The 26,716-nt window shown below is 38.4% G+C and overlaps 2 protein-coding genes across 5 annotated transcripts in view; one reads left to right on the top strand and one right to left on the bottom strand.

Moving 5' to 3' along the window:
* MFSD6 (major facilitator superfamily domain containing 6) overlaps positions 1-6,361 on the bottom strand; it is a 48,946-nt gene extending 42,585 nt beyond the window's left edge. The window contains exons 1-2 of one of the 3 annotated variants that reach the window (XM_037396883.1): positions 6,250-6,359; positions 5,505-5,580 (exon numbers count right to left, since the gene is read on the bottom strand). The gene's annotated coding sequence lies outside the window, so the exon portion shown is untranslated. Of the gene's footprint in view, positions 1-5,504; positions 5,581-6,249 lie in introns of all 3 variants that reach the window. The other 2 variants (XM_037396885.1, XM_037396886.1) reach the window with 2 other exon arrangements.
* A 27-nt stretch (positions 6,362-6,388) lies between these two features.
* Positions 6,389-26,716, top strand: part of HIBCH (3-hydroxyisobutyryl-CoA hydrolase) — a 43,577-nt gene continuing 23,249 nt past the window's right edge. The window contains exons 1-6 of one of the 2 annotated variants that reach the window (XM_037396891.1): positions 6,389-6,516; positions 7,434-7,476; positions 8,271-8,411; positions 9,863-9,947; positions 10,687-10,767; positions 12,833-12,885. In XM_037396891.1, the coding sequence (XP_037252788.1) occupies positions 6,485-6,516; positions 7,434-7,476; positions 8,271-8,411; positions 9,863-9,947; positions 10,687-10,767; positions 12,833-12,885 (435 nt within the window). In that variant the 5' untranslated portion in view covers positions 6,389-6,484. The remainder of the gene's footprint in view (positions 6,517-7,433; positions 7,477-8,270; positions 8,412-9,862; positions 9,948-10,686; positions 10,768-12,832; positions 12,886-26,716) is intronic. The other variant, XM_037396892.1, reaches the window with a different exon arrangement.

Genomic DNA, 26,716 nt, shown 5'->3' with positions numbered 1-26,716 from the left:
ATCATTCCACCACAATAGAACATACAGGGAAAATTTCAGGCTAACAGTAGTTGGCAAGGTAAGCATATAATCTGCATTTAAAACCTGATGTACATTCATTGATATAAAAGGTAAGAAAAGCACTACCTTTAAAGTTAACTGAACCAATGCTAAATGCGAGACAGAATTACAAGCGGGCCAATAGCGCTTCAAAACGCTACTGACAAAGGAGTTCCTGCAATGTTTTACAGTAAATCAGTCAAGTGACATGAACTTACTATTTGGAATATTGTTCCTCCTCAAGGTGGGTATGTAATTCCAGTAGATGATAATTATGAGTTACATACAATTCAGTGGAAGTTTATAAGGATATATTTAAAGTATTAAGCAACATTCAGAAATAAGACTTTTAAAACATCTGGATAATTAGTTTCATTAAGGTTACATCTCCATTGATACTGCTTTAGCTTTCGCTAACATAAGTCCATCAGCTGATCTTTCTGTGTCACATGCAAATGTGTTAATTAGCCTTATTCATAACTTCCTTTGTTTCTGAGCTGATCAGTGTAAGGAATTATGCCTACATTTTTCATTCCAACGCTAGGGTAAAATCTGCAGAGCTACTGGAGACAGGCTTGCGCAGGGGAAGGGAGGCACTGAAGTCAGTAAGCCTAGTTCCCTACTGCACTGTATCTGTGCAGTGCTGGTCTGTGAAATGGGTCCAGCAAACTGCTATTTCTGGGCTGGAAGGTAAGTTGCCTTGTGACAGGATTTCGCACTCCAGCGTGCACTCCTTTTCCATGAAGAAAGTTACTTCACAGGGCTAAAATCATTCAAATAACAGGTTGAAGGTTTCTGCTCACTAGGAGAAAATTACATGCCCCATGCAGTATTTTTAAAAAACCTCCTATACCTTAAGAGTCATGTTTCATTAATTGGCTGTTATTGCATCTCTTTGAATCATTACAGACCACATCCTGGTACAAGATTCTGCATCAGTAATGTATGTATACACGGGAAGTCTGGTGTTGGTGAAAAATGTAGTCAAAATAAATTTATGGGTAGTAAAATTGTTTTGGATGAGAAGAATGCATGCAACTAACTCAAAGTTAAGCCAGGTTTGATTAGTACTACATATTGTAAAACCTGTATTCCAGATAGCTAAGTCAAACCAAGTCAGAACCTGAAAGCTGTTCTGCACCCTTGGTTCTTGGAGTCTACCAGAGAGATTTCTTAAGAAACAGCAGTACCACTTTGTGCTCTATACCACTAGTCTTACAAGTTCTATTTTCCTGTACTTTTTGACTGCTATTTTCATGTAATACAAGCAAAGCACCTCAAATAACATCCTGTTAACATAAATAAACTTGAATTTAATTTCTTATAGAAGCACAAATTTAGAGTAAATCTTGAATTAACTGATATTCTGGGACAGTGCTATTTCAAGAGGTCCAATAGGAATGGTATTTTGAAATACAGACCCACACTGTGTGAAAACCACATGCCTTTTTCTCTTCCTACATACAAGCAGCTCTGACTCTCACAGAATCAAGCACATACACTGTGCACAGAACAAGAGACATGATGACACAACGGGATGCAATACAAGCATCATTTGCTAAGCAGACTCCTGAAGTCTTGCAGGCAAGCTTCCGAGTGAGCGCTGGCTGCCACTGTACCATCACTTGCACTACCAGGGAAAAAGAAACTCAGTTTCATTCTTTCCAGACCTGGGAAACTCAACCTTAGAGAACTAATTAGACACCCAAAGACACCCTCAGCAGTTAGATAACCTTGGGGGATTTTTCTGGTCCACCAGAAGTTAACCATCTTACCAACAGAAAATTCACTTTCCTGGCCCCATTCCCACACACACTCCCTACAGCTATTTCCACCCACGCTACAGCTCTTTTTAACTGTGTTTAAAAAGCTGAGAGAGAAATGTGCTGCTGCTGCTGCTAGTGCTCCTCCTCCTCAGGTGGGCGGGTTGGTAGCTGGTCAGTTTTCTGCAGCATTTCTCATTGCTGGATGCGTGGGAGGCTGAGAGCAGGAAGAGAAGGAAGCGGTCCTCTTAGGAAGGGAGGCATATTAAAGCAAGTGGGAAGCAAATAGCCCCTTCCCACCTGCACATGTGCAATTATATGCAAATTAAAACCTAACACAATAGATCTGCAAGCCGAGCTTTCCAAGCTGTGGTCCTAAAAGGTATCGAACAGCTTGGGTCTCAAAGCCCAATTCAGGGGTGACCTGATCTCTAGGAAGACAGCATTTTTCACCCACAAAGAACAGACCCGTGGGGAGGGAAGAGGGCGTTCCTTACAGTTACCGTTTTATATGTAGGTGGAGGGTGGTTTGAGGGGAGGAGTGACAGATTGCTTGTGGCAGCAGGGAAGAAAAATGTAGGAGGGTGTTTGCCCAGGGTCCTGTCTAACCTAGGGGGTACTGGCAGGGCGGATGCAGTGCAGGTGGTATGTCTAAGCCAGGGTGGTGGGAGGGGGGGAACCCACTGGTGGATGAACCTCGCTTGGAGCCGCTCTCCCAGCCCCATCGACACGACAGTGTCTGCAGCAGCACCCTGCCACCCCCACACTTTCCCTGGTGCCCTGTGAGGCCAAAAGAAAATGGAAACTACTTCACTCGCACAGTTTCATGATTTGCTTTCATTCTTTTCCAAACACTTACAGCTCCCCACTGATAAAGATGCAAATTAACTGGTAAAAAGAAAAAAAGGGAAAGAGGAAAAAAGGTTGGGTTCCCCCTCCCGCCCCTTTCTTGTTACAGGAGAAATTCACTACTGCTTGCCATTAGTTGTGCCCTCATCCCAAATCTATGACTTCAGATGTTATATGGATGCATTATCTGAAAAATCTCTGACCAAAAGCCCTGAGGAAGGCAGTCTGTTCTCCTAGGATGACTCATGTTACAGATAAAAGTGAAAATTTGCTTCTCTGTATTGCATATGTGTTTCCTGTGTTTCAGAACTTCCCTGGGCTGGCCTATCATTAAAAAGCGGAGAAACAGATAATTTCCTCTTAGTCTACTTCTACTCTCACTGACGTCAATGGAAGACACTCCAGATCTGAGTCTTTAGTACTAGGTGTCCATGCTGGTGCAAGGAAATTTGGACCCGTGTCATCTGTGGAGGTGTTTTAGTGTTTTCAACTGAGACTGGACTGAGAAAAAACAATTTGAGGATTCCTTGTCAGTACAGTAATAACCAGTTAGCAGGGATGAACTGGAAATTTTCCCATTCTGTTCTTCAGGCCTTCACAGACTCATTTTTCCTTAGCCTCATACGCTGTAAGGGATGCACTTACTACCCACACGTAGAGAAATCAGATGCCAGCTGTTAGATCGGCAGAGGAAAAGATTAAATTTACAGCAAGCCTGGATGCAGCAGCACAGGACACGATGAAGTACTTGTACCATTTATTATCTGGTCTTGATGAACTACACTGGGAGCTCTCAGAGGCAAGTAAGTGAAAGACAAATTAATGATTAATTAGGGGTATATAGGTGGCATACGGAACATAGCTGAGCTGTTCTTGGAATCCTTCTTGGGAGAAAGAGCTCCCACATCCTGAAGTTATATGTTTTTCTGGAAAAGAAACCAAAAAAACCCAGGAACAAAACCCGAAAACATCTGCTCAACTCTAAAGTCCTCCTACAGTCTGCAATTTGTTTTCTCTTTCCAAACCTGCTGAACACACTGCCAGGAAATTTCTCCAAGGGGAGGAATTACAACCTGCCTATCCTTCTCGCTATTGCACTTGCAGTCCCTGAGTTCCTGGCCTGGTTACTAGGAGTGCTGCTCACCCCTAGTATACCCAGTCTCCTGCAGCCCTCTTTCCTAATAGTAGTATCATCCATAAACTCCCAGGTTAAAGGTCATCCCATTCCTGCTTATTCTCATGTGACTCTATTATTTTCACTCTTTTTCCTATTTCTGATTGTTTATTTACTGCCTTTTATTTACTTATTAGAAAACATTTTCATTTTGATATTCCACTCTGCAAAAAGAAAAAAAAAAAAATGGTGTGCTGGAGAACTACTAAACCCCAGGATGAGATCTGAGTTACTTTTTGGACTGGCCTGCAGTCAGTGAATGGCTGGCTGTGAGCAAATTGCAGTTCTCTAACACCTACCACTCCCCTACCCCAAAAACCCCTATAGGTAAATTCAAGTAATCACCAGCATGTTTCAAAAGTAAGAAGAACATTAGGCTCAAGGAAGATGGCTCTTCTTCTTGAAACCAATTTTGAAAAAAAGGGAAAGAATTTAAAGAAAACATGAGGCATAAATTCAGTGTCAATACCATGGAAAGAAATCAGTAGCTGTCGCAAGACAATGCTTGCTGTTACTTCATTGCTTACTAAAGAGTAGGTTCCACCCTTGTTCTAAATCAGACATACAGCTGGAAGACAACAAAAAAGGGGTCTACACCATTATTTACACTGAATCTAGGGGTGGAACAGATTAACAGCAGCATAAGATGAATCAGATCACTGACTTCTATTTTGGACTCCAGAAACCGACATCCTATGTAATCATGTCCTGATCACAGCCTTGCCCATGTGAAGGTAGAATTTATTAAGAGATTTCCAGGGGTTTCAACCAGCCTCCACCTGTTCTAACCCAAGGTTAGCTTCCACACGCTGATTTCTTCATTTCCACAATGACACTGACAAAAAGATTATCCTATAGAAAGGCTCTGTTCTTGTTTGTCTGTGAAATGTGCAGACTTTCAGACATAGGATATGAAGTACAGAAATGTTACCTGCTTATCAAACTACCCGTAATTTGCTTATGCCTAGATGAGAGATGCAGAGTTATCTCATCCTCAAAAATAATTTTTTAAATATAAACCTGAGTAAAGGTTCAGATTTGGCAACGGTGATAGTTTGGTGTCGTCTAGACTTGTTTAGATCTAATTGCATGGTACTTGCTGTAAAACAGCATATAGGGCTGTATTTATTCAAGATGACACCAACAGGCTGCATCTTTGATGATCACATAATCTGTAGGTAAAAGCTGCAATAGTCTGGATTGCCTAATGAATTCTGCAATTAATTCGCAGTAGGCAGTCTCCTGCCTGCAAGAGCACCTCATGTCCTGTTTTTTTGTTCACGGTCTACAGAACTGAAAACTGAGGCTGCATAATACAGAAATGTTCTGTGTCTTTCTTTGTGCCTATTTAGTTTGATTAAATTTTTGACAACCAAATTTAATATATTACTGTAACGGAAATGCCAATACAGATGACACTGCTTTAAGCAGGGGCTGAATCATTTCTTGAAATGAAGAGCAAGGTTGCCCTCTGGGGACTACTAGAGAAGTGCTTCTGAGAGCTGGGATTTTGTTTTTGGGTGGGTTTTTTTGTTTGTTTTTGGATTTTTTTTTTTGTTCCAGCAAAATAATTTTGCTACAGTGTTTTAAGATTATTATTTTTTTTAATATGAATGTGAATTGGCATAACCAGTGCTACGAATCTGCTGCATTGAGAGAGGATGAAGCTGTATTTCTACCTGATGTGCTGTATTGTTGTTTACCTCGTGGTTCACCATGCTTTTCAGTCTCAGTCTCATGCAGGTGTGTGTCAGCCTAAAAAAATCCGTGGAATGGTCTTAGTAACTGAAATAAAAGTGAATTTAGTACTATCAACTCCTAGCGCGATGACCATAAATTCTCAAACACCTTGATCTTCTAGTTAAAAAAAAAAAAAAAAAAGGGGGGGGGGCTGTTTTCCCCACTGTAATTTCTGAGCCTGTTTATGCTGAGCACACGCTGCGTTTGAGCTCACAGCTGCCTGTCACTACTGCCAGGGCAGGAACCATACTAGCTGCTTAATCCCTGTTATTTATCTTCTGGGATAACCAGTTTTTGGTGGGATGTTACACTCGGCCAGCCCGCCGAGCATGTGTCAGCAGCCGAGGGCAGCGCAGGTGCGGCTGCAAGTGTAAAGGCTCAGGAGGAGAAACCGCGGGGGGGGGGGGGAGAGAAATTAAAAAACTGGTTTTGCTGCTGAAAACAGTCCGTCAAAACGCAGTTTCAGCCCACAAAGTTCAGCCCCGAAGGCAACGTGGCAAGGCCTGCTCTCCCCGCCTCGGCAGCCGCCCCCGCGGGCGTTACCGCTGCGGTGAGGGCAGCTCCCCTCAGCCTGCCGGCCCAGCCGCGGGCGGGGAGCGGCCCGGGGCAAGGGGAGCCCTTCGCGCAGCCACCCGGCAAGGGGGCCGCAGCCCTGCGTACGCACCCCGTGCCCGCCCGGCTGACCTTCTGCCTCAGTCGCTACGTTGACTGGAAACGGGCTGCTCGGGGGACGGAGGGCGGCCGCCCCTCAGGGAGAGCGGGAGGCGGTGGCAACCCCTCGATCCGCCCATGCAGCCGGGTCAGGGTGAAGGAAGCGGAGCCCAGCCCGCCGGCCGCTCCCCTGCGCATGCGCTTTATGCCACCCCCGGCGGTCGTACCGGTTACCCGATGACGGCGATCGACCGCGCCGGCTGCCGCCATGGCAGCCCGGGTGCTGAGGCCGCTGCCCAGGTAACGGGGAAGCGGTGGGGGCCGCCCTGAGGAGCGGCCGGGCCTCCCCCGCGGTCCCCGCCGCTGAGAGGATTTCGGTGGCGCCGGCCGCGGCGGGCGGCGGGGAAGCGATCCTCGGGAAAGGCCGGTGGTGCTGGGGATCGGAACCCACTGAGCTGGTGTAAAAATGTCATTTAGGCCTAGATTTGCCAGGCCCAGATTAACTTTCCCGTTCTAAAACGAGCGTGTACTTAAAAATTAGTTCAGGACGCCAGGACGTTAGCATGTGACATGTTACTTGGCTGTGTTTTGTGCTCTTAGGTAGCCGAAAGGTAAAGTTGCTCGTTAATTCTGATGCAAGCCAGGCAGCTGAAGCCCAGCAAATGCCCTTGTCTTCCTCAATAGAGTACAGTGACAAATAATTAATAACAGCCTCATTACTTAAATTGAGTAACATGTTCCCAAAGTGACCCGGCATCGTTGTCTCCTGTCAGCATTGGAAGCCTGAGCCTTGTCCAAGCTTCTGCATAAACCCTGCGTGAACGTATAAGAAGCTTTGGAAATTTACAAGATTTTGACAAGACCTTTTTTTTTTTTAAAAAAAAAAATGCTAGTGTTTAAATGGGAAAACATCTTTAAAAGACATACTGCTAAGCATCAACAATTCCCCAAATGCTTTGTCTTATTATTTCCAGGTTCTCCTAACCTGGAATTGAACACATCGAAACATTAGTATCTGTTATCCATTTCCTAGTAAGCACAGAAGTTTCCAACTGTTTTGATACTCCAATTGTACTCTAATTTATTGTTTTTAAAAACAAGAATGTAAAACAATTGTGTTTAGAATTTTTTCTGATAAAGCTTTGCTTTACTCAGCAGCCATATGTTTGGGGATTGTGTAGCTGGTGTATGCAATCTTTTTAATATTTCTTTTTCAGACTGAAGCCATTCAACAGACTACAACTAATATTGCAACATTTGGTAAGAACAGCATCTTACTTGACTGAGTTGGAAACTTCTAGGACTCTGAACTCCCCTGAGATGGACAAGCACATGCAACTTCTAATGTGCCTGCTCATGTGGTTCTGAATGCCATCATTTATTGCTCAGGCATAACGTTGCCCACATCTTTAAGCACTTTATTACAAGTTTCTATTATACTGTAAATTAAAGCTTAATTATTTTGGCCTTACCTGCTTTTATAGTTATTTTCTATATTAGCTTCCACATATTTCTTAAATAGCATTCAACTGTGAAGTTGAAATCAATTGTGAAAATAGTTTAAGGATTTGTTTTCTACTGTTAAAAGTTACAGACAAAGCCATGTGTAAATTTGTATTTGGAGCGTCAAAGGCCTGTAGGAACACATGGAATTGTCATTGTTACAATTGTTGCAAGTATTTTCAGAATGTCAGTTTCAAGGAGCCATGGTTTTGTGTATTACTGGTTGGGTTTGGTTTTTTTCTTTGTTTGTTTGTTTTTTTTTTAACAAAAAATATTGTTAAAGAGTGTGTGGCTCAGAAACTTGTCTGAGGATTATTACTCTGAAGGACTCAAACATAAATTGGTTTCAAAAGAACTGTTTGTTAGGGAAATGAAAGTATAACTTTAAGTTCCCACTTGAAGTGGGAAAGCCTTAGCATGCAATTCAAGAGGCATGTTTTATGATCTTAAGTGGTGTGGTTTGAGAATGTATTTCCATAAACAGTCTTGTATGTTACTCCAAGTATCTAACTGATGACATTTGCTTTATGTATTTGTTTTTGCATGTACAGAAAATGTCTAATCAAATGGATTCGACAGCTGAAGTCTTGTTGGAAAAGAGAGGAGGTGCAGGAATAATAACTTTGAACAGACCCAAGGCTCTCAATGCAGTAAATCTTTCTATGATCCGACAAATTTACCCACAAATAAAGGTTAGTAGCTCTGCTTCAACCCCTCCACTATAGAAACATTATCCAAAACAGATTTTAAAATTCAGTCTGACACTTCCTAGTGTACTGATTTAAAGAATGAAAGTCTGTGCGAGTGCATTGGCCAATGAGCTCAGATTGATAGGATGGGGAAGAACAGACAGTTTCAAGCAAGTTAGAAAGAGGAGAAACAAGCTGTCAGGCGAAGTTAAATATAGCATCTGGGTAGATAGACACCCATCTTAAAACCAGAAGTGAATTAAATGCAGGCAGTGCTCAGCATTTATATGTTCCTTTTGGCAACACCCAGCCAGTCAGTCAGCATGCATGAATTCCAGGGTATTCGATGGTGTTGCCTCTTGGTTGGGTACATGTTTTGTGGGGAGGCTGCGTGGCTGAAATAAAAGATATGAGCCATTAGGAAGAAAGATGCTGTCAGCATCATTCCTTAAAGAAAAGCTTCATGGATTTACAGGCACTGTTTCTATAAGCTAGTGAAGTACTGTGACATTTTAAGCATGCAAGTAATCTTTTTTAATTTAAAGATATTATCACATGCACAAAGTCAAACATATTAGACACCGGTTTGTGTTGAATAGTTGCCTGCCTTTTGGTATTTTGGTAGATGGTTGTGTTGCAAATTTATGCATTCTTTGAAGAACACTTAAAAGAAAGAAATACCTAACCTGTCGTGCTGAGTACTAGGCTTTATTTGAAGCACAACCTTAAAAGGTGGCATGACTTTGAGCACAGTTGCTGGTATACAGAAATATCACGTTTCTCTTTTCATCTTGATACACTTACTTGGATAAGGGGTATATAAGCATAGTTGAAGGCAGGGAAAAAGCCTATAAAAAGCATCTTTTTCTCAATACCACTGCTGAAGTCTTGTGCCAGTGTATTTAATTCAGGAAAAACCAACAACCCCCCACTGTAGTCTTTGTACCTAGCAAAACATCTGTGCACAAATTGATTTGATCCAGTCCTTGACTAGCATTGATTGCAGTCATTTTGACAAAACCAAACAACAATTTAAACGTCATTTTCCTTACCACACATCTTAGATTTACACAACTTTTATGATTTGGCCTGAAACATCGTTACTGTATAGTCAAGAATATTCCCAGCTTTCTGCCCCAGCACTGTATTCCCACTAGGATTTATGTCAAGTGCTGTTTCAGGGAGTGCTACCTTTCTTCAGAGACTGGGAGCTCTGCTCAGGTGTTTTTCTGAAGTATGTGCGGCAATTTTGCTGATCTCCGATGTCAAGGTTTAGTAGGATGCAGGAGTGGCAGAAAGATATTTAACTCTCAAACTTCAGTTTAAGACAAACTATTTTAAGTATGGTTTGATTTGCTTTTTGAAAAAGTAAAATAAGAATTACAGGCAATATACAGAGAAAGCATTTTTTGCACAGAATTTCATCTTACATGGAAACATTTACTTATTTTTAGACTTGGGAGCAAGATCCTGAAACTTTTCTAATAATTATAAAGGGAACTGGAGGCAAAGCTTTTTGTGCTGGGGGTGACATCAGAGGTAAGGACTATAATCATTTAAACATTTGACATCTTGATTTTCTTTATTTGCTGCAACTCGGGTAAACAGAGGCTTGCTACACAGCAGTAAGAGAGATTAGTTGTGCTGGCTTCTTACGACACCTTGATGTGCAGATGCTATTTATTTGTCAGGAGACAGCTGTCAGAACATGGTATAAAAGAGTAAAAATTGGGGTTTTAAGAATAACTGGTCATAGCAGCAAGTCATTCCTAGGGAGAGAGGGATCTTGTCTCTACCTTCACAGATTTTCATTACTAACAACTTCTTTAGAAGAAATTTGAAGGGTCCTAAAAGCTAGATTTGTTGCTATTGGACAATTTGTGTCTGCTCTTTGAGATGGCTAGATACAGAGCTGACAGTGGTGATCAATGTATCTGTGATTATTTTGTAACTATGAACTGTAGGAAGTCTTCACACTAAAAATTAGCAGTTGTTTTAAATTTCAAGTAAACAAGCAGCACAGGTTATTGTTAAATTATGTCCTGCTCAAATTGGCTTCTTAGTTTTAGTATTCACAGTCTCCAGCATAATAAATTGATTCAAATTTGAAACTTTGCATTCATATATAAGTTTGAGCAAGTTTTCTCAAATAAAATAAAGCAGGATTAAGTTGCTGTTTGATTGCCGTAGGAAAAAAAGTTATGTGATATTATTTTTTTTTTACTTGTATTTTCTGTTTATACTTACAGTTAACTTCAGAATTCTTATTTCTTTTAAGCCATCACAGATGCAGGAAAAGTTGGAGGCAGACTGGCACAAGATTTCTTCAGAGAAGAATATATGCTGAACAATGCCATTGGTATGTTTAATAGCAAATTCTGAAACAGTGCAATTCTCATAATAGTGGCTTTGAATGTAAATTCACTTTCTTTCTTTGCTAATCTATAAAGGACTGTGATAACGTAATAGAATTAGTATTATTTTTTTTCACCAAGTTCAATACCAGTAGTGTAACATACCTAATTTTTATACCTTGCATGCAGGATTTCTTTTGTTTACACTATTATGATAGCTACTTTATCGCATCCCATTGTTCTGGGTAGTTATATTTCTGCTACAGATGAATTCAGTCTTAGATGCAGACAGTGCAGTTCTGCACTAAGTATCATTGATCTGCTTCAAAGAAGACCTGAGATAAAAACAGATCTACAGAAAATCATTAATATTCAGTTAGAAAGCAGAAGACCAAATTATATTAAAGCTTTCCATTTAAATAAACTGCATAAATGAAAGCTCAAGCTAGGAGTTAACAGCCTTAGTTTATTGCAAAGAACCTAGGAGTATGTGGTCTTAGAATAACTAACAGCAAAGACACTAGGTAAAGTTTACTGGGGTAAAAGACATTAAGAAAGGGTATGAATTCTTTAGGGTGAAAATCAAGAGTTGAATGTTTTGGTGAGAAGAAACTTCTCCAAACATACTTTAATTGAATACAGTTTAAGTTTTTAAACATTGTATCCAGTGTCAGTCACTACAGGAAGAGGTGAACATGCTGGGTATCGACTTAGATTACTCTCACTCCAATAACTCTATGCTTTTCTGTTAATTTCTGGAAAGTTATTTTTACTTTGTTTGACACAGGTTCCAGTTTTAGTATGTTTGTTACATACCTTTCTTGCCTTCATCAAGAAATATAGTTTGTTCCATGTACTTGGGAAAAATTAGTATTACCATGGCAATTGAACTAGATGATTGTTGGAGGTCCGTTCCAACTGAAATATTCTAGTCTATTCAAATATTTCAAGGGCACATACTTTAAGTCTGGGGTTGTTTTCTTTTTTAAATGATTAGGGTGTTCTATGCCTATAATGCATGTAATTACGAAACCTAGATTTTTGATAACTTTGGTGTGTTTGTGTTCCTTTAAAATTGAGATTTCTGTTAAAAAGATTTATTTACACCTTGCATTTTACGACTTAAAATACACAGGGGTGCTGCTTTCACAGCATTTGCTATTGGAGAGGCATGCTTCTATAGAAATTCAGTTCAAAGACTAGCATCTAGAGCCCATGCATTAGCTTCTATGCTCGTGTAAGAACAAAGATAAAAATGCAATGCTGTGATATTTTCTACCTACTAATGTGAAGGACTGAATTGCCTTTTGAAATAGTAGTTTTAAATAGGGATCTACGGTTGCTGTGGGGAAGCTAGTAACATGATTGCAGCAAAAACCCCGTATCAGCAATCTGAACTTTAAGTCTGACCTGAAAGCACTGAATACAGGGCAGCAGTTTCATTCACAGTGAACTTCTCTTTCCATGAAATGGCAATTGAAAGCACCAGGTCTTTAGTTTTATGCCTTCTAAAGGCACCAGGAGTTAAAGTTGATAGATAAAAGTATGGTACTTTAGGGTGTTATCATCTCAACCTGCCTGCACCACATTCAGGGTTTTAACATGCAACAGAGTTTGCAAGACAGAACACATTTATGTTGCAGTAGTTCATAGTCACATTTTGGCTGAAACCTACCAACATATCTGGCTTCGTAGTAAAGTACACACACTGTGCTGGTAATCCAGGCTGTGAGGTGGGGGGGAAATGGCAACTGTTGTGTCCCAGTGTCCTACAAAGCCATTTATAATAGCCAGATGTGGCTAGATTGTCAGATACTCACGTACGAAACAATCTGACATTTGATGGTTGCATAATGTTCTCTTACAGCACTCAGATGCAGTAAGTAACTGATGCTTCATTTCATTGCTTAAGAATTACATGAAGTACCTTCATTGTATATTGATATTTTACAGCTTAATTTACCATTTATTTTCTGTTGCTCTTGCTGAAGTAAGGCATGGGAAAGTGTCATGTATACCTTGAGTCCACTTTTTTTGGGGAGAAAAAAAAAGGACTTTTTTTTTTTACAGGCACTTGCAAGAAACCATATGTGGCACTCATCGATGGCATTACAATGGGAGGGGTAAGTTCTTTGGCATGGTATCTGATATGATTTGTTTTAAAGTAACGTAATACTCTAGTTGAATGAAGCATGCACATGGCATTTCAAACAATTCAAGAACAAGCATTGTAATCTGAACCTTTGTCTCTTGCTTCTCAGGGTAGACTGCTGCTCTTCTAGTGCTTCTGCTATTCTTTGATAGCTAGTGCAAGTGCTTTCTCTGAAGATCCAGTGACTGTGTCAAGAAAAAGAGCAGTTGTGTCACTGTAGGAAACACCTCTCATGTTTTCAGAATACTGAAGTGTCAGTTTGTACATCATACAAGAACTGAAAAGAATTTTCCATTCAAAGTGTATTAAGAAATAGAACTATATAAAAATACAATTAAAGGAGAGTTTTTTGAAAAATTGGAAAAATATCATTCTAAGCTATATTTTTAACAGACATTCATTAGTTCTGTATTTTTCCAATAAATAATCTCAAAATGGATCTACTTTCTCACCTCTGCAGTGCTTCTAAAACATGAGTTGTACGGTCCTGGTTCCCTCCACCCTGCCAAGGCTACACCTTACTACTAAAGCAACACGGAGAAGACTCCATAACACTGCTAGTTAGACTCAATGCTAATAATTGTTGCAGCAATTGTTGGGTCTAAACACCATGAGTAGGTAGTTAAGAGGGCAATACCATGCTTTTCTACATGCTAAAATACTGTTCTCTTCAGTTTGACATGTTGGCTATATTTGCACCATAGCATGGAGTAGAAGACAATAATCTTCAGATATTTTGAACAATGAGTTTGACAGTGAAGTCTGTCTGCTGTATTGTCACTTCAGTTTATATTGTTTTCTTGCACATCAGTATGATATGGGTGTACAGTCTATTTAAATTAACTTTGTCAAAGACAGCATGCAAGAAGTGGAACACTACATGACTCTTGCCTTTCCATCTTTCCTTACACATTTAATTTTGTCTGTTTTCATTGTGATCTAAACATGTAATAGCTCTCTTCTTTGCTTCTCTGCTACCAAGCCCCAAAGATCTCACCTAGATAGCCATTGTTTCCCCCCTGTCTAGTATACATAAATCTTTCCAGCATAAAGGGGAGTAGTTTTGTACTCTTCTTGTTGAAAAAGGTTTTATTGAACAGAGACCTGAAGATTTGTGAGTAAGAGATAGGGAGTCCATTGCTTTTACAGGGTTTTGAATAATAGCAGGGATAGCTGTGAAAAAGCAACACTGCCCAGCAGCTGATGCCTTTTTTAGAGCTCCTATAGATTGCTCATTACATGATTGTGGCCTAAGCATGAATAGAATTTTGCCTTTGAAAGGAACTATTTTTTTTGGACTGAAAAGAGCATAACAGAGTCAGATGATCCTGCATCACTAGGATTCTGTATTACTTTTCTTTCTTTTAAAGGGCTTTTAGAAGACAGCAGTTAGGCTGAAACTTTAATTGGATACCCACATTTTAATATAGGATACCCAAATTTCAGTGGGACCTTGATAGAGTTGAACTGTCATTTGAGTTTGAATAACAATTTACCTGCTTATCCTGTTTGATGATTCTGGTAGCAGTTATCTTCATTTGAGGGTAGGGGGCCTAGATTTTGACTGAGCAAGTACACAGCCTAAATTAGGGGAACAAGCAGGTTGGCTTCAAGTTCCAGACTACTTTTAAAAGTGGGGGTTTTGTTTGTTTTTTAACCTTGAGTGCTATTTAATTTGCACTTGTTAATACAGCTTCAGTTTATTCTGAGATAATGTCCTTCCTTCCCCCCTCCTCCCATTGGCAGTACATGGAAGTATCTGCTGATAATTAACAAAGGTCAGCAGTAATACTTCTCAATGATGATAATTTTTTGTGTGTTTTATGTTAGTTTGGAGTTGTCTTTTACACTTTTCCTTGCAATGACCTCCCTGTCTGTAAGATCTGTTTTGATTCCTCTAAATGGACCAGTGCTTACATAGGGAAAGTGCATTAGCTGCCATCTTTCCCCCACCCTCTTCTCTCACCATTTTCAGCATTGGGAGTCTCATCACAACTGACCTTAACAAAACTTAAGGCTCGCAGCACTGTTGCCTGTTGTTGTACAGCTAGGTTCACTGCAGGTGGATTTTATAGATTAAATCCTCTAGAACTGCCCTTGAGTTTGTTATGGTCATACTGTTACCTTGTTCTGCTTGCTGTATGGAAGCACTCTGTCCTACTGTAATTATTCACTAGAACTGCATTCATACAAAGGAGTTATTCTGTTCATGGTATAGTGAGATGCCTTTGTTTTAAGTCACTCAGATGCTAGGTTCTATGTTTATAACACAGTCAGGTCATATTTCATCTATTTCATATGCTCGAGATCTGAGCATATGAGCTCATAACCCTATGAGTTAGTGGGAGCTAGAAACACTTGTCAATTACAAACTACAGAAAATGCCTTTTAAAAAAAAATTACATTCAAGCCCTTGACTTTAGAAGCAAGTGGTTTTAGCTTGGGCTTAAAAAAAAATCACAGGATATCTCTTAAATGCTGCAATTTCACTATAGACCATTTATCTATGAATGAAAATGCAAGCAAGTCAATTTCAACCTTGCTCAAAAAAGCCGCACTACGCACATCAAGTGCTTTGTTGTTCTAATTTAACATAAAATTCGTACAAGTGTATTAGAAACTCAGTTGTTATGTGCTCAGATAGTAAGAATTGCTACTGCTGCACAGATACCATAGATTTGTGATTTGGGGAAAAAAAAAAAAAAAAAAGAACTGGTTCCACTTCAGCATTGCTGGCTAAAGGCTGGTAGGTGGCTTACTGGAGAGCTTAATTAGCCAACAGATGGGGCTGTGGAGCTTGTTTTCTGCACCTTCTCGTCTATACTCCCGTGGTTCGTCAAAAATTGATATTCAATATAAGTCATAGAAAATACATCTTTAATTTTTTTTGTACTTATTCAGAACAGTAATTTCAAGTGATAAGGATGTTTGATGAAGGAAAGATGACTGCGTTTTACTAAAAAAATAGTGAAACAAGTTATAAACACCACATCTACTGGTAAAGGGCATATACTGTTGAAGGGATCACTGAGCATGTATTCTCATGTTGCTGGACACTATTATTCAGATTATTTTAGTTCTATCTATCTATCCATAGATTTTTATTTCCTTGAAATGAAATACCTGAATAGTAGACAAGAAATGCAGAGTATTTAAACATACTTTTTTTTAAAAAAATAATATTATGTTCTGTAAATGAGGTCCTAAGTTTGGGCTTTTGGTTCTAGAAAAGTCTCAATCTTTTCCTGAGTTCTTTGGAGATGAATAGAAGCATGCTTTATAAGCTCAGTCTAAATCTATGGTTTTAAATAGGGTTTTGGCACAAAATGTGCATCAGATGCTCTAATAGACTAAAAGGATTAATAAAAATGTATTTCAAACTTGCTTCAGACCAAATAAAGTACCCTAGGCAGATCTGAGTGGTGGCTTTTGGATGATTGGGTTAAAATTCAAGGCAAATATTTGACAGAAAAAAACATAAATACAGAGCATATATTTTGGAAGTTAATGAACATGTTCCAGGTCACTGGACTAACTTCACGTAAAGCATACTTAAAACTTTAGTAGCATATTGCCAAAGCAGAAGTACATAATTTTCAGGAGCAAAGACCATTGCTTCTAGTTTAGGAGGAATCTGTGACAGCATATACAAAGTACCTTCTTCCTTAGTATCACATCCTAGAGCATGCATGATTTAGAAACTTCCTGAGCCAGGCTTTATTTCAGAACCAAAATGTTAAATAACCATAAGTAATCACACTCACCCCTGTATTCATCTAGTATTTTTTGATATTAAGTAGGCTTGGTCTTCAGAAACACCTGTGGCGATCAGTTTCACTGTTGCATTTTATGCTTTGTGAGAAGAAATTTGCTGCTGTTTCAGGCCTGTTGTCTAGTATTATTGAATGCTTATGTGTTTAAGTATTAATGAGGACAAAATAGACCCCAAAATAGTTACTCTTTTACATACGAGTAAAGACTGGTTCTCAAATATAGGAATTCTTGGCTTTGGACAATTACTCAGGGTAATTCTTTTGCACTGGAAGTAGGGTTAAACATAGCTAGATGATTGCTTAGCAGGTTTTCACTGAATGCATTCAGAACTCTCCAACAGCAGAAATTATGTTTTTTCTAGATATTCCATCTGAGTGTTTAGTTATTGTTTCCAGTTAAGAATCCCTAGCGTTGAATTTAAGTCTTTAGCAGGCATAATCAATATATTCATGTCTTAGTCACGGCTCTCTGAGAACATTTTGAGGCACTTGCATTCCTTGCTCCTAGCTATCTCTCTTTAATAGGGATAAGGGTAGTTATTCAGCCTTTACTATAGATTAAGTCTCTTGGTCTTCTTGCAGTTCTCTGGAATCTCTCCAATTTGTGTACTTTACAATTTGTTACCAGAGATTAGACAACATTTCAGCTGGAGGATTCATCAGCACCAAGTAGAGCAGAATAATTATCCTCCATATATTACAGAGATACTCTCACAAACAGCCCATGTAAGTTGCAGGTTCTCAAAGCATCCAATGCTGGCAGGCCACTGCTTCTAATTATTCTTAAAACTTATTAGTCTTACCTCTCTCCTCCTTGCGTAACATAAACTTTCATCACAGTACATTTCTTTATCGCTTACCTTTTACCAATTTTTAAATCTTCTTCCTTGAACAGAACTTGTTTGTCAAAGAGTCAGTCTCTTGGAGCTACCCTTTTCCCCAAAGACTACAAGGAAAAGAAAAAACAGTACTCATTTTCTCCTTCAAGAAACTGAAGTGCCTTTTATAGCTCCACCGCATCAGGCTGATTAGGCTTCCCAGGTGTATTGGATCCAGGCTGACTGGGTACACGTCAGCCCTTTGGTGCCTGCTGGTAGAGACTCTGCTGTAGCATGATACCTAAAGTAGTTCTCTTGGCAGCAGCATTGCGTTATTATTTGGTGTAAGTTCGCAGTCACTAGAGACCTCTGAAAAATGTCTAGGCATTTGTTCCATAGAAAACATACCTGTAGTCTCTGCATTTGATTTTGCTTTCTTAAGCGTAGTTCTTTTTCATGTCATTAGTTTCTACCTGATTTCCAAAGTGAGATGGTTTTGAATTCTGATCTTGCCCTTCAGAGTGTTTGCCATCCAAAGAAGTAATCTGTAAATTAGAGAAATCCTTGTTATTTCATCATCCAAGCAGATAATGAAAATACCAAATAAAACTTCATTAACAATTGACTTCTGGATGACCTCAGCTAGGGTGCCTGCTCAGTTTGATTGCAGACTGATGGTCTTTCAGATGATTGTGCCCTCCATTTCATAGTGATATCATCCAGGCTGTTTCCCTAGTTTTATTTATGACACGAAACTATGCTGTGTATGGGGAAGCAACAGAAACTTTGCAGTTCAAAAGATGAAGCTTTTTCAGAATGCTGCTCGCTGAATGACAATGTCATTTTAACCAGGGGGTTTTGTAGGGGTTCCAGAGAAACAGATACAGCCAAGTTCCTGAACCTGCTCTGTGGTTTGGAAATACTCCTTCTGTTGTGCATCTAACCGAGCTTCCCTTCTGGATGCAGATTCAGAATTACTGCATCTTTTTATGTAGAGAAGTGAACTAGAGTACCTAGTATTTCGGTTTAATTCTTTTTTATGTTAGTGCCACTTTCAGCAAAAAATTACAGAGGCTAACTTTGTTAGAGGAATCTGACTTCCCTTGTAAATTAGCTCTCAGGACTTGATATGTAGGTCTTTAAGGCAGAAATTTGCTTAGTTGAAGTTTGCATCTTTCCTCTGTAATTCTCTGTTGCATCATGTACAGTCCGTTTGTCTTAGTAGGGGTTTAAGGAGAATGTGACTTTTGGAGAAGGATGATATTTTAACTCTTTTCAGGAAAAAGTAGAATGCTTCTCTGTTTTAAGCTTTTATTCTGCTTTAATCAATGAAGACATCAACATTTTATTTAATAGTTTTCTGGAGGGAGTTTGCAGTGTTTTATTTCAATATTAGTCTGGCATATTTGTGAAATTTTACCTGACAACATTCTGAAAAAGTTTTATAGTTATAAAAGTTTGTTCAGTAATGTTTGCTCTATTTTCGGTGTTAACTATAATAATGTTCTGAGACCTATGGAGACAGAGTTGATACATCAGATGTGTAAATTTTCTTGGTAGCAAAGTTCCTCAGTAGGTGAAAGTAAATGCCTGACATACCAAATATTAGATTAACTACAAGTGCTGGTGAAATCAATCAGCAGTTTTTGAAAATAGTTTTAAAAAAATAATTAGTCCTCTGTGCTCTTGTGTGTGTTTAGGGATATTTGCTGCCAAAAAATACATGTTGTCATGTCACAATAGGAATTGGCCTACTTATGGTTGCCCCATATGGAAAAAAACCATATTCGCTAATTTCTTAGCAGTTTGAGGTTTTTACATGGAATAAATAGCTGAAAGCTGCTGGGGAATATGAAGTTGGTTTTTTTCAGGAATCAGTGTTTATAATATAAATGATTCTCAATCACAGCAATAAGAATTATGTGAAAAGAAGGCCGGTTCTTGAAATGAAGGAATTTCTTACAAGGAGAGGTAAAGTAAATTTTCAGGAGTCTTTTTAGGGGTATTTTTACACTTAGCGCTGCTTGCATGTAATTTAAACTGTAACATTTTTTTCTAATGCTTGTTTTAATGGAAAAAAACATATTAAAAGTTTTCCAATTCAATATTCAAAATATCAGCTGAATCTTGCATTTTTCTAAACTACTTAAATTGAAATGTTATTGAGGTGAAGGTGTTCATCAGTATTTTGCTTACTTAATGTATTGATGATTTAATACAATGTCTGTATGTTACCTTATGTAACATATTGCCTGTATGAGAGTGCTCTGACAGATCTGGACCACATTCATCAAAGAAAATGAGGGCTTAGATAAACAAACAGTACAAGTTTAAGAGAGTTTACTGAGACTAGAAATGTAATTTATAGCAAACACTTTCCAACAGCTGAATTAGTATGTTTTCTTGAACAATGTTGTCAGAGGCTTGGTACAATAACCATGTGGATTCAACCAATATAGTTGCAGACGTCTAAACTTACACTTTAGCAGGATTTGGTCAGTAGTTCTTATTACATTAATATTTCTTATCAAGTAAATTGGTAGTGATGTCATGAGCAGCTTGTATGTTATACATTGTAGTCAATAGAATCGATAGAGTTCCAGTACACAACGGAGCTGGAGTTGAGCAATAGCTCTTTATCCTGCCCCATTTTTATCCAGATGGTGTGGCTGTAACTCTTTAGGAATGCTCCTTTCACTACCAACATACATATAAAATTTCTGGCATACGTTTGCAAATAAAATTTTTTCCTTATTTCTTCCAAAATATGTTTTTAAAAAGTGCACATCAATACTGATTTTTAAATTAAATATTTGTAAAATGGAATTATTTGGTTTTTTGATTGCCTGATGTTCTGTAGCCAGGACCTAAGCAGCATAAGGAAAAACATACCCTTTCTGGATGCTGCAGATTAAAAATACAAATAAAATTCTTTATTCCCGGGCTTCATGAGTTAGCCTCTGAGTTACAGCTAGTTGGACTGCTGCAGTAGGTAGGAGGAGGAAAAGGAGGGAACATCTCAAAGAGTCAGTGCTCCACAGCCTGAATCTGCCCACTACTAAAACCAGTTCCCAGTGATGTAAAAGTAGGAAAGAAGGGTCTGCGCTCGCTCTCTGCCGTTTGTGGGTATGGGCATGTACGCAGGCAGAGTCTTTCCTTCTGGACAAGTTTCCTGGCATTGCTGTCTATCTTTGCTTGCAGACTAGTGAAACAATTTCATTGTGAACGTAACATTGGATGTTCACCTGTCTTTTTCCATAAAAAAAGCATTTAAATAAAAGTTGTGTGTCTATATCTAAACCCAAAGTTAAAATCTTGTGAACCACTGAATATTGGCATTTCAGTATGTTTAGCTGAAGTAACTGAAGACCAAAAGAGAAAGGTGGGAAGTGTAAAGACAGCTGATGGCTTTACTTCATCATGAACTCACTTGAACTATGAGCTGTTAATAGAGAATCTGCAGAAAAAGAAGGCAGACAGATATGATAGGCTGCAATAATTGCAGCTGCTGTGTAAATGCTTAACTTTGTTAGGTGTCTTCTGCTATTCCTCAAGCATATAAAATATAATGGTGCAGAAGCTCCCTGTTTTCCTCCATGATGTTATATGTCTTTCCATCTGTTTTATTTATTTGATTTTAGGATGTATTCATGTAAGTTGTGTGCATATATGTTTTGTACAGAGGTGTAGATAGCAGCATTGAGATTATCATTCAAAAACTAGGAAACGTGAGAATTAACTGTATCTGTAAATACCACTTTTTAAACACTATATCTGTAAAAACACTATTTTTTTTAATTAGAGGAGTGTGCATTCATGAAGTGCATGGGTGGACATCGCTCACAGAACAAACAGCTATTCATTTGTTGTTTGGTGTGTGGTGTGAATTTTATGGCAAATCAAGGAAATTCTGCTTATTATTAATGTATGTATATACTCACAATGTACTTTGGGTGGCTAACTGCAGCATATAAAAGTTCATGAAAAATTACTAATTTACATATCATGTGGACATTATTACCACTTTAACCATCTTTTACAGCTAGCAAACTGGAACTTAAAAATGTCAGTGCTTTTTCAGACTTCTGATTCTTCTTTTTCTTCCTTCCTATAAATATGTCATGTCTCTTGTCAGTCATCATGCTCTGAAACTTGAACATCTTCGGTTTTGCTTTAATTTATGCTCTAAAATCTGCCCTGAAGTAAAAGTAATTGTCATACTAAACCTAGATAAGCTGCTTTCCGATTCTCTCTTCTTCGCCCCCTCCCTCTGGAAACTCATGCATGTGTACCACATAGGAGTTAGCGGCCTGTTTTGTTGCCAATGCTTCAAAGCTGAAGTCAGTTTTTACTATAAAATAAAATACAGATTTTGCAAGTAGTTATTTGTTGTACTTTGAAACAAACGTTTGTAAGGCTGACTTGTGTACCACTTAGCTTTTGTAATATAGGATATTGAAAACAATGCTGAGGCAATACTAAGAAAGGATTCACTCTTTGCTGATATTACAGTATATTTACCATCTGGCACGTTAGTCTCTCTGCTAAGCTCCTGCGTGTGGTTCTAGGGACAAATGGTGCACTTCATTTTGTAGCTAATCGGACTATAATATCAGCAGCTCTTGACATCAACAAAAAATAACTACTGAATGTTCTCCGATTTGCATGTGATGCTAGTCCCCAAAGGGCTTATCATAAAGCACTGTCTTGAAAACAAGCATTTTAAATTGTAAGTCAGTACTGGTGCACTAAGTAAAACGCCTCTCCCAACTCTGCAATGGCTGAGTTGTTTAATGCACACTACGAAAAGAAATAGATGCCACTGTTTTACACTCAGAAAAGGCAGGCAGACTTCCTGAATATACGTTGTACAGATTATAATCGGCATTATACAATCATACTGTACTTAGTATGTTAGAATTACAGAATAACTGTTCGCATTCTTGTGCAACGACATCACAGAGCGAACATCACTTGTCTACTCTGAAACTAAAGGTGAAATTCTAAGCTATGCTTTCTAGATTATCACTTTTTCCTGAAACCTGCGTATGCTTGAAGGAGGTTTTATTCGTGCCTTCATGGAAGGCTTTCCTACCTACCCATGTGCTGTTGACTGTCATTGCAGAGATTTTTGCAGGCTTCTGCACTGATTTGTTCTTTCCATTTAACACCAGACTCTTTCTTGCTAACAGTTCCGCTGTGTTTCTCTAATTCTAGGCCTTCATGTAGATGCCTAGTCTTACACTGAGCATTATCTCATTTTTACCCTCTCCTTCCTTTTATTATAGATCAAGGAGAAAAAGTTCTGAAAAGAATTATCTTTGGCTGCCTCTCCATCCTTTCATATTTCTGCTATTTTTTATCATTTCCGGAAGAATGTGAATGCTCATTTTCTCCTTGAGTTAGTTTTGATCTGTTTTATACTTTATAAGCACTTTTTCCTGAGAAATGGAACATCATTACAAAATCCCCTTGATTCACTCCTGTCATCGCAAATCACTGTGCCCCTGTTTAAATAAAGTTCTATTGCATGTGTCTGTCTTTAAGAACAAGAAGCATTTCTTCATGTTTGAGGTAAAACCTAAGAGTTTAGTTATGCATTGTTACAAGTTGCCAGAGTGGGTTCCCTCCCACTTGCCTACCCTCCCTGCAGACGTTAAGATGCGGGGAGTTGTACATACAGATTTCTTGTGGTAGCTGCATTTTTAGGTGACAGAGGGACAAAGGGACAGAGCTTGTCTTCCAAAATTTTAGAAATAGTAAAAAACCCCACACTTTCTGTCTTTTTCTGAACATACCTGATTGGTGATGTATAGGGAAACACTGAGGAGCAACACTGGGGAAAAAAGAATGCTTTCGAATTTAACACTAGAAAAAGTTTCGCTTGCTAGTAATTTATTACTTTTGCTATAGGCTTTTCAGATCTAAGTCTTCTTACATCTTCTCTTTTCTTTCTGTTGCAGCAGAAGTCTTGTGTCCATAAAAACCTCTGCTTCCTCTAACATGAAGGAGAATTTAACAGCCATAGCTGACTGTTGGTGCCAGGAAGTTTTTGTAGGCTTACTAAATGTGAGTCTTAGAAAGTAATACACAGCAGTGAAAAAGAAACAAGGAAAACATTCTTAATTGTGGAACTGAGTTGTTTCAGAAAATTGTGAGTAATCAGGAATTTTTGGTAGAGGTTTTTGCATCATGGTTGTCAAGCCACAGTGTCTGTGGGCCAGACTGGACCATGAGACCAAAATGTCCAACCTGCTGCTTTTTGCCTTGGAGGGGCCAGCGTAATGGGAAGGGAGGACATGAACCTGCAGGCACTCAGTCCCTGCGGCGAAGGCACGTGTTTAACTGCCACCGTGGCTTCTGTATGGTCTGCCTGCTGGGACTGCAACACTAGTATGGGTGCTCACTGTCAGAAGACTGGATTAGTCCCTCTGGATTACACAGGGGAAATACACAGCTCTTGCACATACTGACCCTAATAAAAATGGTTTGAGATCATTGATAAGTTTTGGCTGGTAGCAGAAGAATCAAAACAAGGCTTTTAAAAAATCAGTCTAAATTCATTTGACAAAGGGCACTCATTGTAGAAGCATTGCTGCACAGAATGGCCTATGGAGTTTTTTTCCCCGGGTTTCACTGTAAGAAAAACCTAACGTAAATTATTACTCTTAATGTAGTTGGATAAATTTGTGTAAACAATTTGGGCTCAGGAGAAGACTAAAGTTTCAGGTATTATTACAGATAATCTACCTCCAGTCCGCCTATTGTGCTGCTGTACATCTGTAAGAATTTGGGCTGAGAATCTCTAATACATAATCAGTTTGTGGAAATTAATATTTTATATTTATATTACATTAATATTTTATATTTATATTACATTAATATTTTATGTTTTAAAATACCACACTAAATTATTTAAAAGTTCAAAAAAAGCACTGTTTTTTAATGATATTTTTTAAAATACTGGTATAGACTTGATTTATACGTCATCAACCAAAGAAAGTGATATTCTTAGTCCAGGTTGATCTCTTATGCTGCATTGCTCTGGTTCACTACGTCATCTTGTCTGTTAGCATCTACAGATAAAAATGGATTATACTCTTTGGAATGGTCCATAACATTAATGATGACCAAAGATTCATTTTGATTCAGTTTAAGATTTGCTGTGTCTGGATGCAGGGGGTAATACTCTTACATCAGTGATTTTTGATCTAACATAGCTATAAAGCTCCTGCTACTTCCTGAATCAATTCCACTCACTTACTTTGGCAGCTAATGCTTTTGGAAACATTTTTGCTGTACCTCAGCTATTTTTACACATCAGTGTTCAGATATATTGTTGTGTTATGCTCAGTTTGTTTGTCAATTGCCACATTTCTTTTGTGGTTCTAGCCTTACCAGGAACTGCATTCTTATGCAGTTAAAAATGAGTCTAATTACTGGATATGAACTGTTACCACAGGACTTTCACTGTAGACAGTATTAATGTCGGTATTATCATAAAGCTGTTTGCTTGAACAGCTGAAAATTCTTTATCAGCCTAGTGAAGATGATACAAGCAATGTTCCTGAAGGCCTTTTCTGTTTGTATGTCTTTTACTCTGCTGCTTGTGCTTTCCTAGGCAGCGATTCCTTTACAATCTGAGTTAGGTTATTTAGTAAATAGACAAGTGTGATTTATGATTTCGCTGTGACACAGATCTGCTTTTCTGTATGTGAACAGATGTTTACGCATGTCATTCAGAAAGGGCATCTTTATTTTGTTCTGTATGATTCTCTGTTGTGGTGGCCCTCAATTTGTTAATAGCTTCCCTAGATGTGATGAGTTACTGATATGGGTCATTCTCAATTTAAGACAATACGGCCTTCTGGCTACAACTTCACTTTTAAGATTTATAGTAGCTGTGTTCTATTTCTCTATCTATGAGTAATTTGCATTTTATTTTTCATTAGAAAAATACTTTTAATAGGGTTCTGTATTCATCATGAGAAAAAAATGGAAATGAATGATAAATTTTCTATACACAGTCACCTAATGGCTTTTGAAATATGGGACTGAGTAGAAAATCATGTGTATGGGATGTAAAATTCAGATACTTTACTGGCTTTTGCAGAAGCTTGTTGAGAAATTCAGACTGAGCTGCCTGTAATATTTTCTGCTTCCTTGAGGTGCACTGAGTCTAATGGTCTAGCTGTTACACACTGTTTTAAAGATTAATATCTTAATATCCATGTAGTAATAAATCTTTTTAACCAAACACCTTCATAGCCAATCTATCTCCAGTAAAACACTGTCAGACCACCATTTGTGCTCTTATCTATGTTTTTGATTAATTTATAAATAAACCCTACAGAAAGATTGTTCATATTATTGCTTGTTAATTTCTTAACTTTTAACTTCTAGTCTCATTCTTTAAGTATCCTTTACAAAATTCAAACATTCAGCTGTCAGTGGGAAAAAAAGAATTTCATGCCAGTATGAGGATAAAGTATATAGATTAAAAAACAAGCCTGATTCACAGTAAGAATCTATTATCTTGGAAAAGTCTGAAGGAAGACGTTAACTTTAGCATGTAATTTTAAGATCATGAAATGTAGGACTCTGACAGTGCAGGATGTAGTGTGTTTTAATAAAGACATTATAGCATCAAGAATTGTATGTGTAAATGCTGGGATTATTGAGTGAACTACAGCACAACTGGAGATATTTTAATAGTGTGAAGAGCCTCCTAGGTGGGACTCTAGCTGTGTAAGTTTTCAGTTAGATTTAAAAAAACATAAAGTACAAAATCCAGAAATGGAGGAGGAATCTATTTAGGCTTCTGACTGGAAGAGTTTTTTCTTTACACAGGACACTATTAAACTAATAAACATCTGTCCTCTTCTGTATTAGATGGAGAAGATTAAACGCACAGTGTATGTGTTAAAATGACCAGCCGGGAAGCTGCAAATAAACATACAAAAGCATATAATGGCCAGTTTAATAAATTACTGGGGTTTGTACCCTCAAAGCATTAAGTAATTTGTCTTTCCTGATTTTATCTTAATGTTGGATTATTTAGAAATGCTCTTCAAAGAAGCAAGGACGTACTTGTGCAATTTTCTTTACAATGGCAAGAAACGAAGTATAGTTTTAGTCTTTTAAGTACACATCTGAAATTAAGCTGTTATCTAGACTATAAAACTTAAAGACTATCTAGAAAACAAATCCA

Source organism: Falco rusticolus, chromosome 8 (genome assembly GCF_015220075.1).
Source record: "Falco rusticolus isolate bFalRus1 chromosome 8, bFalRus1.pri, whole genome shotgun sequence".
NCBI lineage: Eukaryota > Metazoa > Chordata > Aves > Falconiformes > Falconidae > Falco > Falco rusticolus.
The sequence above is the reverse complement of the archived record's forward strand: the minus strand, read 5'-3'. Positions and strand labels throughout refer to the sequence as shown.